The sequence below is a fragment of the Epinephelus moara genome, chromosome 7, assembly GCF_006386435.1.
Source record: "Epinephelus moara isolate mb chromosome 7, YSFRI_EMoa_1.0, whole genome shotgun sequence".
NCBI lineage: Eukaryota > Metazoa > Chordata > Actinopteri > Perciformes > Serranidae > Epinephelus > Epinephelus moara.
The window spans coordinates 5,048,428-5,060,879 of record NC_065512.1 but is presented as its reverse complement, the minus strand read 5'-3'; the positions used below and the strand labels follow the sequence as shown (position 1 = coordinate 5,060,879).

Below are 12,452 nucleotides of genomic sequence, written 5' to 3'. Positions count from 1 at the left end.
TTTTGGATCGTAAAAAAAGTAGGCCATCAAAGAGAAGCATGCCACAGAAGAGGATCATTGTATGGAGAAAAAGTTGGCTATTAAAAAGAAGTTTGCCACAGATGGTGATTATTGCAATGAAGTGGAAAAAAATGCAGAGAGGAAGAAATGTGAAGAAATTAAGGTCATGGACAATGCTGTGAAAACATTCACAGTCTCACACATGACACTAAAAAAACATTAAATGTGAACACTAATAAAATTCACAATTCACATATTTGCAAGAGCATAACAGATTTTCAGTCAATTCAATCAAACAGTTTTATTTATAAAGCCCAATATCACAAATCACACTTTGCCTCACAGGGCTTTACAGCATACGACATCCCTCTGTCCTTAGGACCCTTGCAGCAGATAAGGAAAAACTCCCAAAAAAAAAAACCTTTAACGGGGGGAAAAAAATGGTAGAAACCTCAGGAAGAGCAACTGAGGAGGTAAGGGAACAGTCCTCTAATCCCTGGGAAGGGGTGGTATTTATCATGAATCATGCAAACAGAAATTGACATTCTTTATGCTGAAGGTACGTTTGGAAGAAATCTGGACAAAATCTTCTTTGAAAAGTATCTATCTTAGATTAACCAAGTCATATCAAATGTGTCCATTGCTTTGAGAGAGGGATACATCTCAAACCAAGTTGACAAACCAGGATTCCCTTTAGAAAATTATTGAATTTAAATAGAACTATTATGCTTTTCCTCTTTTCTGACCAATAAATGTTACAGTGTTGCATACTCGTGTTAAACAATGCCAACGCGTCAAATAATGAGGTTCGCGCATTTGGAAGTGAGCCCTGCAAGCTGTTTTGGATGGCTCTGCACGCTGTGTTTTACAGTCTTTTTTTAAACAGTGTAGTCCGTGTGACGTTAATTCGTGCCAGACTTACTTATATGGGCATGCCCAGGCATGCCGGCAGCCCTTCGGAAGTCCTCGGGAGTGTGACCTTTGAAATCAAATACAAAGGCTCGAAAATGAGTATAATAGGTCCTCTTTAATGATTAATAATGAGAGTTACTTAAACTAATCCAAGGTAAACCTGCATTTTGGCAATGTGTTGAGAATTATGTGAATGTTATGATCAGACAACATTCAGCTTTTGCTTGGAGAGTATAGTTTTGTCATGTTGTGGGTTTCAGTCTCTGACTGTTGTGTATTTTTCCTCTCTGATGCTGCTGCATTGTAAGAAAGAGTCACAACCATCATAAACTGTCTCTAGGTAGTCATCCTGTTTCATATCAGCTCTTAAAATCCCACATATATTACACATATGAAGTGCAGTGTTTTTCTGTGATAGGAACCATTTGAATCCAGCACAACAAGGAGCTACTGAGGTTATCTATTCATTAGAGTTGTGTCTTTTCTGTTGCAAACAAAGATTACTGACCTGCTCTGCTCCTTTTTCACAGGGAAAAATATGCCCCTGATCAGCCATATTTTCCTGCCATAAACTTTATTATTAACTTTTGTGTTTTAAATTAGATTATCAGAAAAAACAAAGCATGTTACTTTTCAGCACAGGGACCAAAAGAGCTTGGCATAGAAGCAGGACAAGGGGAAGGAATGAGGTAGAGAATAACAAAGGGAAGTATGTGAGGAAGAAAGTGAGAGAGGCAGGGTTGCAGGGAAAGTGACAAAGATGAAGGTGTGTTGTGCAGACAGAGGGAGGAGGGGCATCAGAGTCAAACAGAGGTTGTCATAAGAAGGAGGGTAGGAATTATGAGAACATGAGACAGGTAAATCATTTAAATGACTCGGGTTTGTTCAGGAAGCTGCCAGGGCTGCAGCTCTCTGAAGATCTCTTAAGATGGAGGTTGAGGACGGAGCAGAACTCTGCTTTCCACAACTCCTCAACACTTCCTGCAGGAAGCCCACCACTTCTTGGACAGAAACAATGCTCCTTAACATTGTGGTGTACTCTCAGCTTCTCTCTACATGCTTTGTAGCTTAAAAATGTGAACAGCTACTGTAGATTTAAAAGAAATGAAATGTTTTGCATACTCGTTTTAGTTGTTTTGTCATTTAGATCTGAGGACTTGTTCGGTTCATGATGTTTTTCTCTTTCTCTCCAGGCAGCTCCACACACCCACCAACATTCTCCTCCTCTCTCTGGCTGTCTCAGACTTTCTTGTGGGCCTTGTGGTGATACCAGGAGAAGTCTTCCTAAAAACATGGTGCTTCTGTTTGGTGACATATTCAAAGTCTAAAATTTTAGCTGCCAAACTCTGGTTGAGTTGACACAGAATGACCCTCGAGCATCTACAGGGCAAGTAGCCAGATAACTAAGTGCCAAATGACAACACTGAACACTAAAAGTTCAGTAAAACACCATTCCTTTTAGAAAGTTATTCGCACACAAAATGGAATGGAAGTGACAAGGTAACAGAGTAATAAGCCACATAATTTAATTTAATGGCATGAAGACAGAAAGTGACACAACACTAAACATATCAACATCAAGATGTATTTTACATTTCAGTCAAATATGACAGCACAGATGTGCAAAATGAATCAAATATTTTTTAGCCTTCTCCCTGTGCTACCTATTGAAATACAGACAAAAAACATTAAGGAGTATAAATAAGAGTAGTTCTGAAACAGCTGTGAAAATAAATCTTGGGGTCACTCTTATCCTATAGACATTTCCTTAGCCAGTTATAATTTCTCCTTACCTGTGAAGCCTTGGGCTGATAATTGGTGCTGCTGTCAGGTCCCTGTCCTGATACCTGCCTGGTTTCTCCCTGTCCCTCTTCTATCTATTGCAATAATATAGAAAATAAATGTGCAAAGCAAAATGTATAAATAGATTAAGAATAGTAGTGGTGACAGAGCTGTGGAAATTAATCGCAAAGTCACTTTTATGCTATAGATATTTTTTCTCAGACAGTTATATTCTCTCCCCACCTGTGAAGACCCTGCACGATCATCCTTGCTGGTCTCTGGTCCAATGTTTCCTCCCTGACCCTGCACTTTCTATTGTAGCAATAAAGATTAAAAAAATATGTGAAAGCAATAGTGAGCACAAGTTCTGCGCAAAAATTAAGGAGGCGAGGGTTTTTTCCTAGCATGAAACTAGCTAGCATGTGATTTAACATAACATTAGCATTAATGTTAACTAGCTTAACTTGATATATTGGTCTTTATTAATTAGTCATCATTTAGCTAACATTATCTACATGCAACAGCATTACTCAACTTACCCAGTTTGTTTAGAAGAAACTGTGCAAGGTTTTTTGCTTCTTCCTGGCTGGTTTGCTGAACATAGTTAACACACGGCAGCACTGCCCAGTAGAACATGTCTCGTCTGTGCAATTGATTCTGATCACAGCTCGACAGCGTGGATGCGCCTGGCGCCGTCTACTCATGGTACATTTAAAGACGGCTTGGAAAAACACGTTACCACATGTTAAAAACAACAGTGGTAACAGCTTTAAAAAATGCGGGGAACGGAGGGCACAGATGCGGGAAGTGCTGGGGACATGTCCAGAACTGAACCAGATTGAGCCATGACCTAAACTTGCAAGGGTTGAGTGACAAGCAATAGACATGCTGAACAACACATTTCCAAGGTCATCAAGGAGCACACAAAAATGTAGGTGTGTCATGCTTAGTGGGGAGTCAGGTGCAACACAACTGACACACCAAACCCTTTCCACCAGTCCTCTGTTGTCCCAGCAAGCACAGATCCAGAAAAAAACCTCCACATGTCCAAATGGTAAAACCATAAGAAGAGCGTAGTGGAACATGATGCTGCCATACCTTTGTCCTCAACACTCACCCCCTAAACAAGGCCACATAAACTGCAACACTTTGTGTAGACTGTGCATTGACCACTGTGGGAGGGTCACTGCCCACACTTTTGCCTTTACAAAAGGTGTCATTTGTTTTAATCAAAACATTTTCAATAACGGGTCCAGAGTGAAAGAGCTATTGGCCACAGGCTTTGCAATGGGCTATACTGAAAGGTCGACAGAAGGAGGCCCTTTGGGGAAGAAAAGAGTGCTGCAGTCATGGGGAACAGGAGGTACGATGATGGACCAAGATGGCTTTACATGTACAATTTAGGGCTCAGTGTCTCTCCACATTCTGCCCATAAACAGTTATCTACCTATTTATGTGAAGTCTGTTCACTCAAAACAGTCTAGCATACCTAACAAACAGCCGACATGAACTTTTGGATACTGGATCTCCCAATTTTGAAAACTTGATTAGGTATCTCCAGCTCATTCCAAATATCGCCAAGGCATCAGAGGTTACCAACATGGCTCCACCAACTGTAACTAACTGTAACTACAGTTAGAACAGTTAGGTGGGTCAGAGAGACCACACTCTGTACTAGAGCACTGTTTGCCACTCAAGAGTGTGGATGTACTAAGAGGTAAGCCTGCTGCTGAAGAGATGCAACACTGATTTCAGGGATCAGGTGATGGTAAAGCCTACAGTTCATCCATGGCTAACCTCATGAGGGGCATTAGAAGGGCCAGCAAGAAGCTAAGGACTTGACAACTCCGACCCCCAAAGCATCCAAGCCATCACTGATTACGTAAACCAACATCCCTCACCCTCTCCTCCACAAGTGTGTGCACCACACTGCGCAGGATTAATGCACGTAAATCTGCTGGCATCCCGATATATTCAAAAAGTAGTCAGGCTCATCTATTTGCTGGAAAATTCGAAGATATTTTTTCCCACTAGATCCCTCCGCACTGGTACCCCTGCTGTGTGGAGTGGCCTCAGTAAAATGAATTAGTGAGCTGTTTTTTCTATGTCCTGTTGACTTTCTAAACACTGCTTTAATCACTTTAAAAAGGGCATAGAGGTAGGACAAGGAAAGGAAACAAAGGTAAAGAATAACAGAAAAAGATAGTGAGAGAGGCAGAGTTCCAGGGAAAGTGATGAAGATGATGGCGTAATGTGCAGAGCAAGGAAGGAGGGGCATCAGAGTCCAACAGAGGTTGAGAGAAAAAAGAGGGGAGGAATTATGAGAATGTGAGACAGGTAAATCAGTATATGACTTGGGTTTGTTCAGGAAGCTGCCAGACCTGCAGCTCTCTGCAGATCTTTGAAGATGGAGGTTGAGGACGGAGCAGAGCTCTGCTTTCCACAACTCCTCAACACCTCCTGCAGGAAGCCCACCACTTCTTTGCCTGAAACAATGCTCATTATCATTGTGATGTACTTTATCTCTGTGTTTACCGTGACTCTCAACCTGCTCGTCATCATCGCAGTCTCCCACTTCAGGCAGAGATTAACTCCTCAGCTTCTCTCTACATGCTTTGTAGCTTAAAAATGGGAGCAGTTACTGTAGATTTAAAAGAAATGTATTTGAGCTAGTTCTGAATAATGTTGCACCTCAGAAAGTGTCATCATATTATAAGTAATATTTTACCATTTTTTGCACCGTAAAACTCAAATGTGTTTCATGTACCATCTCCTGCCAATATTTAACATTGCTCTCTATTCACATTGACATCAAACAAGTTATTTCAATTGTTTACAATTAACCATATCTTAACTATAGATGTGACAGAAACATTTTGCATACACATTTTAGTTGTTTTGTCATTTAGATCTGAGCCTGAACCTGTTGGGTTCATGATGTTTTTCTCTTTACTTCCAGGCAGCTCCATACACCCACCAACATCCTCCTCCTCTCTCTGGCTGTTTCAGACTTTCTTGCAGGCCTTGTGGTGATACCAGGTGAACTTGTCCTAAAAACATCCTGCTGGCTGTTTGGTGACATTGCGTGTACTCTGTGTGGTTATACTAGCTTCATAATTATGTGTTCTTCAGTAGGAGACATGGTGCTCATATCAGTTGATCGCTATGTGGCTATTTGTGACCCTCTGCATTACACCAACAGAATCACTGTGAGAAGCGTTAAACTCTGTGTGTGTCTGTGTTGGCTCGGTGCTGCTCTCTACTGCTTTCATTTTAGAAAGGATGACCTGACTCAACCAGGCAGCTTTAATTCCTGCCACGGAGAGTGTGTAATTGTCATTAACTATCTTTCAGGAGCTATTGATCTTTTTATAAGTTTTATTGGTCCCATTACTGTTGTCATCGTTCTGTATATGAGAGTATTTGTTGTGGCTGTGTCTCAGGCTCGTGCCATGCGCTCTCACATCACAGCTGTCAGTCTCCAGCTTTCAGTGAATCAAAAATTAAAGAAATCGGAGCTGAAAGCAGCCAGGACTCTTGGTGTTCTTGTAATTGTGTTTCTAATATGTTATTGCCCATATTACTGTGTCATTCTTGCAGGTGACAACCTGGCCAACAGTTTATTTGTATCTGCTGTGGAATGTCTGTTCTATTTTAACTCATGTCTTAACCCCTTGATTCATGCCTTGTCTTATTCCTGGTTTAGAAAAGCAGTTAAACTCATTGTCAGTCTTCAGATTCTGCAGCCTGGCTCCTGTGAGACCAGCATACTGTAGAGAGGCTGTGGAGTGACTGAAATGAGGCCTGCTTTGTGGACACTTGAATGCATTTGTTCATGTTGCTCAGTGAGTGAATGATCAAATACAGACAGTGTCTTTAAGTCTAAATTGTGTCTGATCAATAGTAGAAAGGCCTGCATTGGAAGAAAGAGTCACAAGCACCATAAACTGTCCCTAGGTAATCACCCGGTTTCATGTCTCATAAAATCCTATGTGTATTACACATATGAAGAGTCTTCTTTGTTTGTGATAGGAAACATTTCAGCCCAACACAACAACTAAAGCTTTAATTTCTATCATTTATTTATGTTCAAAGCATCATCTCAGTGAATTGTGGCCATTTTGTTGCAAACAGAGATTACTGGCCTGATGAGGCTCCTGTTTCACAGAGAAAAGATGCTCCAGATTAGCCACACTTTTCCTGCCATAAGAATAACATTAAGTGTTGTGTTTCAGATAAAATTGTCAGTGGAAACAGATCATGTTCCCTTTCTGAGCAGGGACAAAGGGCATTTTATCATTTCAGCTTAATGTAATTCATCACATTTGTTTACTTCATGACAATTATTTTTCACATTATCCATGCAGTCACACTCAGAAGCATCATGGGGTATTATCCATGCAGTCACACTCAGAAGCATCATGGGGTTTTATTTTGTGGCAAGAAGTAAAACAGATTATTTGAAAACACATGATTATCTACAGGCCATCACATCTTTGTAATCAAATCTGCAGAGAAACATACAGTGTAAATCAAAGAACAGAGGTACATGAAACAAGGTACATGAAATGTGATGGGTTGCAATTTAACACCATTTTCTTTTCTTTGAATTCACACAGCATAGCAATTTGTTGTAAAGTGATATCAAATATGATAATAAACCAGGCATTTTAATAAAAATTCAGAATGACCTCATGTGTTTTATTGATGTTTCACAACAAGTAATATAGCTTGGACTGGTCAATTATTACACATTCAAAACTCTAAAATAAATAAATCACAGTAACAGTAAAGGCCTATTAATTACAGAGTGGGTGATGATCATTTGAGCGTTGAAGTATTCCTTTAAGTCATGGAGTGGAACAGCAACAGAATTGTATTTGCACATAAACTGCCTGTCGGAATGAGAAAAGCCCACAGTGTAAATCCCAGTTTGCTTCCAAAACTTATTTTATTATTATTTTTAAACACAGTGCACTCAAAACATTTAGTTCAGTACAACACAGTAACATAAAGGTTTTGAATATGCCAGACACAAAAAAAAATGGATCTGTCACATGACCCTTGTCTGACAGGAATTTTATGTCATCTTAACATAACTTTTTTTGTTGTTTGAGCATTTAATTCTATGTTGGTCACGTTTGTTAAGGATGAACCAAAATGCCGACACAAGACAGATGAGCTGATCTGATACAAGTCTTTTAATGAAAGGTGAATGATAAAAGGGGTCTTGGGGATGATGACCAGGAGTTCCAACTGAGGGAGGGTGGTGTCTTATCCTGAGGGGCAGACGAAATTGATAGTGTTTTTTCATACATGGTCCTTTTCAGCCCTCTAAACGGACTCAGAGCAGTGACTCAGCATATTTTGTTCATATATGAACACTCCAAGAGAACTCAGACCTTTCTGAAGTGAACTGTACTCATTTTCGGAGGTGGTCTCAGTTCAGTGGGTACAGTGTGTGGAGCCTGATAAATGAATGCCCCGTCACGACAACACAGCATTGACCCAGCCACACTGACCCTGATCAGCTAAAAATGAGTCGCTGCAGCCCGCCTACTTCTTTTTAACCACGGCTGCTGAATCGGAGACATAAGGGGACCTAGCCAACCCAGGTATTCTGCAACTGAACCAAATAGAGCCAGTTGAGTGAGTTGAGTGACAAGCAATAGACATCCTGAACACCACATTTCCCAGGTCATCAAGGAGCACTTGAACATGTAGGTGTGTCATGCTTAGAGGGGAATCAGGTGCAACACAACTGACACACCAAACCCTTTCCACCAGTCCTCTGTTGTCCCAGCAAGTACAGACCCAGGAAAAAAGCCCCATATGTCCAAGAGATAGAGCCATATGAAGGGCTTAGTGGAACATGACGCTGCCATACCTATGTCTTCAACACTCACCCCCTAAACAAGGCCACATAAACTGCTGCACTATCTGTGGACTTTGCGTGGACCGCAGTGGGAAGGTCACTGCCCCCTACCTGTAGGCTTGGGAGATGCACTCACAAAGCCATCCCACGTGGCATTCATGAATGGCCACAATGCTGTGATGCCACTGGCTAAGACTGCTTACACCAGCATGAGCCCCATTCGTTCGTTCATTTGTTTTAATCAAAACATTTTTTACATTAATGCAATGACGGGTCGAGAGTGAAAGAGCTATAGGCCACAGGGTTTGCAATGGGCTATGCTGAAAGGTGAACAGAGGGAGGCCCTGTAGGGAAGGAACAAGTGCTGCAGTCATGGGGAGCTGGAGGTACGATGATGGACCAAGATGGCTTTACATGTACAATTTAAGGCTCAGTGTCTCTCCACATTCTGCCCATAAGCAGTTATCTGCCTATTTAATTGAAGTCTGTTCACTCAAAACAGTCTAGCATACCTACAAAACAGCCTACATGAACTTTTGGACATTGCATCTCACAATTTTGAAAACTTGATTATCAATCTTCAGCTCACTAAAATATGGCCAAGGCTGCCAACCTGGCTCCACCAATGGATGCACCTGCAGATGGCATTAACCTACAGTTTGAACAGTTAAGTGGGTCAGAGAGACCACACTCTGTACCAGAGCACCAGTTTGAACACACAGACTGGAGTATGTTTGCCACTCAGGACATCCTGGACTCCTACACACATATTGATTTTTATGCATTCTCCATTCTGGACTACTGCAACACTAACATCAACACTGTCACCACCCTTAAATAGATCACATTCTCAAATCAGAAGCTGTGGATGTACCAAGCAGTTATAAGTGCTATATCATAGGCTCAACTGGACTTGCTTTGGTTTCTTGATGACATTTCACCTCTCATCCAGGAGGCTTCTTGTGTTCCAACTGACTGGTGTTGAGTCGCAGGCTTTAAACTCAGTGTGAGTGTGAACCCTTTCTGAGTCGTTCAGTTCACATGTGACCTCTTAGTTTTAGAGTGGTTATGGTCACATGTGAGTCATTGGTCCACCCGGCCATCTTGTGTGTCGATAGGGTTAGATGGGTCCAGATGAGAATGGGTGTTAAGTCATCTGGGAAGGGATCCCAAGACTGCATTGTAGGTGGGTGATCAGTTGTGTCGTAGGCCACCTCCACTGTTTAATGACGGTCATTCCAGTTTAACGTAGATGGCCTCTTTCACACCTCTTTCTAACCGTCTGTCTTCTCTGGCCAAGCTGGAACGTTGCTGTCCTCGAAGGAGTGTCCCTTCTCCTTTAGATGTAAATGAACAGCTGGGTCTTGACCTGACAAGCTGGCTCTCCTGTGTTGTGCCATGTGCTTGTGGAGTGGTTGTTTTGTTTCACCAATTTACAAATCTGTGCATTCCTGGCTGCACAGAACTGCATACACTGCATTACTCTGCTTTTGTCTGGGTGTTTTGTTCTTAGGATGAAAGAACTTCTGACTCAGTGTGTTACTGGGTTTGAAGTGCACAGGGATGTGGTGTTTGTTGAAGATCCTCCTGAGTTTCTCAGATACTCCTGCCACATAGGGAATGATGATGTTGTTTCGTTCTTGTGTCTCTTCCTCTCTGTCTGCTCTGTGTCTGTTAGAGGTTTAAGCAAAGGCCCAGCTGGAGTAGCCACAGGTTTGAAGTGCTTCCCTGATGTGAGTCTGTTCCTTTGCCTTCTCCCCTGTCCTCGTGGGCACATTTTCAGCCCGATGGTTCAGAGTTCTGATGACTCCCAGCTTATGCTGCAGTGGATGATGAGGCTCGAATAGCACGTATTGGTCCGTGTGTGTAGGTTTTCTGTGCACCGCGATGTTTAGGCTTCTATCATCTTCAATGCATACTGCACAGTGTAAGAAGGGTAGGCTGTCTTCCCTGACATCCTCCCATGTGAATTTGATGTTGGGGTCCATTGTATTAATATGTTCTGTGAAGGCTTCCTCTTCCTTAGTTTTGATTTTGATGCAGGTGTCATCCACATATTTGAACCAGTGGCTAGGAGCAGTTCCTTTGAAGGTGGTTAGAGCTCTTTTCTCCATGTATTCCATGCACAAATTGGCCACTATTGGGCACACTGGTGAGGCCATAGCACAGCCATGCTTTTGTTGGTAGAAACCCTTACTGTACTTGAAGTAGGTGGTGGTCAAACAGAGATCAAGTAGGTCACAAAAGTGGTCTGAGTGAAGTTGGTTCTGTTGGAAAGGGTACTGTCCTGTAGCAAACATTTCCTCACTGTCTTTACTGTGACTTTGGTGAGAATGCAACTAAAAAGTGAAGTGATGTTGTATGATACCATAGTTTCGTCAGAGTCCAGTGTTATCTCTCTAGTCTTGTTGGTAAAATCCCGAGAGTTCTTGATGTGGTGTGGAGTGTTACCAACCAGGGGAGCTAAGATAATAGCTAGTTGTTTGAAGATGTTGTATGTGACCGAGCTTATGCTGCTGCTGATGGGTCTTCGTGATGCTCCTTCCTTGTGTCTCTTATGGAGTCCATAGATGCATGGGATGGCCTCATCAGGGTACAGTCGATAATACAGTGGTCTGTAAATGACTTTGTCCTTTTCCAGTTTTTATGAAGAATCTATGACCTTCTTTTGTAGCCACTGGTAGGATCTCACCTCAGTACCTCATAGGTGGTGTTATTGCTAAACAGATCAGTGACTTTGGCATGGTTGTCTGCTTTCTTCAGCACCACTTTTGCATCACCCTTTGTCTGCCGGCAAGATGTTGATGTTCCGGTCTTTCCTCAGTGATGTCAGGGTCTTCATTTCATTGATGGTGAGGTTGGAAGGGGATGCTTTTGCACCAGCGAAGCCGCTGATACCTTCAACCTAAGTTGTTCTGCCACTGGGTCTGCCAATTTGTTGTGTGAGATAACTGACTCCATTGCTGGGATGAGATCTACAATCGGTATCTGCTCTGGTGTTACAGCAAAGATCAGTCCCTTGGCAAGGACATCCTTTTCTGGTTGGATGAGCTCTCTGTGTGATAAGGTTTTCACCCACTTCTCATGTATGTCCCGGACGTGCTGTGTTGTGGTCCTTGTATCTGCAGGTCAGTACTTCTGTTCTACTGTAGTTGTTATGACGAACAACACTAACATCAAGAGTGTCACCACCCTCAAAAAGATAACATTCTTAAATTTAGAAGCTGTGGATGTACTAGGAGGTCTGCCTGCTGCTGAAGGGATGCAACACTGCTTTCAGGGATCAGGTGATGGTCAGGCCTACGGTTCATCCACGACTAACCACATGAGGGGCATTAAGTGAGCCAAGCCCAGCCAGAAGTGAAGGATAAGACAACTCCAACCCCCAAAGCATCCAAGCCATCACGGATCAAAACGACCATCCGCACCCCACACCAGTGACACCTCCTTCCAAAACTGAACAATGCTTTGACAAGGATAACCAGGAGGCAGCCATCAAGACTGTGCTCCCTGCCAACCACCACCCCTCACCCTCTTCTCCACCAGTATGTGCACTGCACTGAGCAGGATTAATGCATGTAAAGCTGCTGGCATCCCGATATACCCCAAAAGAAGAGTCAGGCTCATCTATTTGCTGTGTCCTATTATTACATCTTGCTAACTCGGCCATTCTGGATGTCACTAACTCGGCTTCTTCTCCGGAGCCTTTGTGCTCCACTGTCTCTCAGGTTAACTCGTATTGCAGCAGTGCCTGGGTAGTGTGACGTATGTGGTTGTGCTGCTGCTGTGGTCCTGCCAGATGCCTCCTGCTGCTGCTGTTATCAATAGTCATACTTCTACTGTTATTATACACATATGATTATTATCACATATGTATACTATC

The 12,452-nt window shown here is 42.4% G+C and overlaps 1 protein-coding gene across 1 annotated transcript; it reads left to right on the top strand.

Annotated features, from left to right (window-relative positions):
• Positions 1 to 5,101: 5,101 nt before the first annotated feature.
• Positions 5,102 to 6,470, top strand: LOC126393135 (trace amine-associated receptor 3-like). Its single transcript, XM_050049021.1, has 2 exons — positions 5,102 to 5,274; positions 5,654 to 6,470. Exons 1-2 carry the CDS (start codon positions 5,102 to 5,104, stop codon positions 6,468 to 6,470), a joined length of 990 nt encoding a protein of 329 aa, XP_049904978.1.
• The last annotated feature ends 5,982 nt before the right edge of the window (positions 6,471 to 12,452 follow it).

Excerpts from the sequence above, each read along its gene's own strand:
- LOC126393135 (XM_050049021.1), top strand. The coding sequence starts at position 5,102 with ATGGAGGTTGAGGACGGAGCAGAGCTCTGCTTTCCACAACTCCTCAAC. Across the intron at positions 5,275-5,653 it reads ATCGCAGTCTCCCACTTCAG|GCAGCTCCATACACCCACCA; the intron begins GCAGAGATTAAC and ends CTTTACTTCCAG.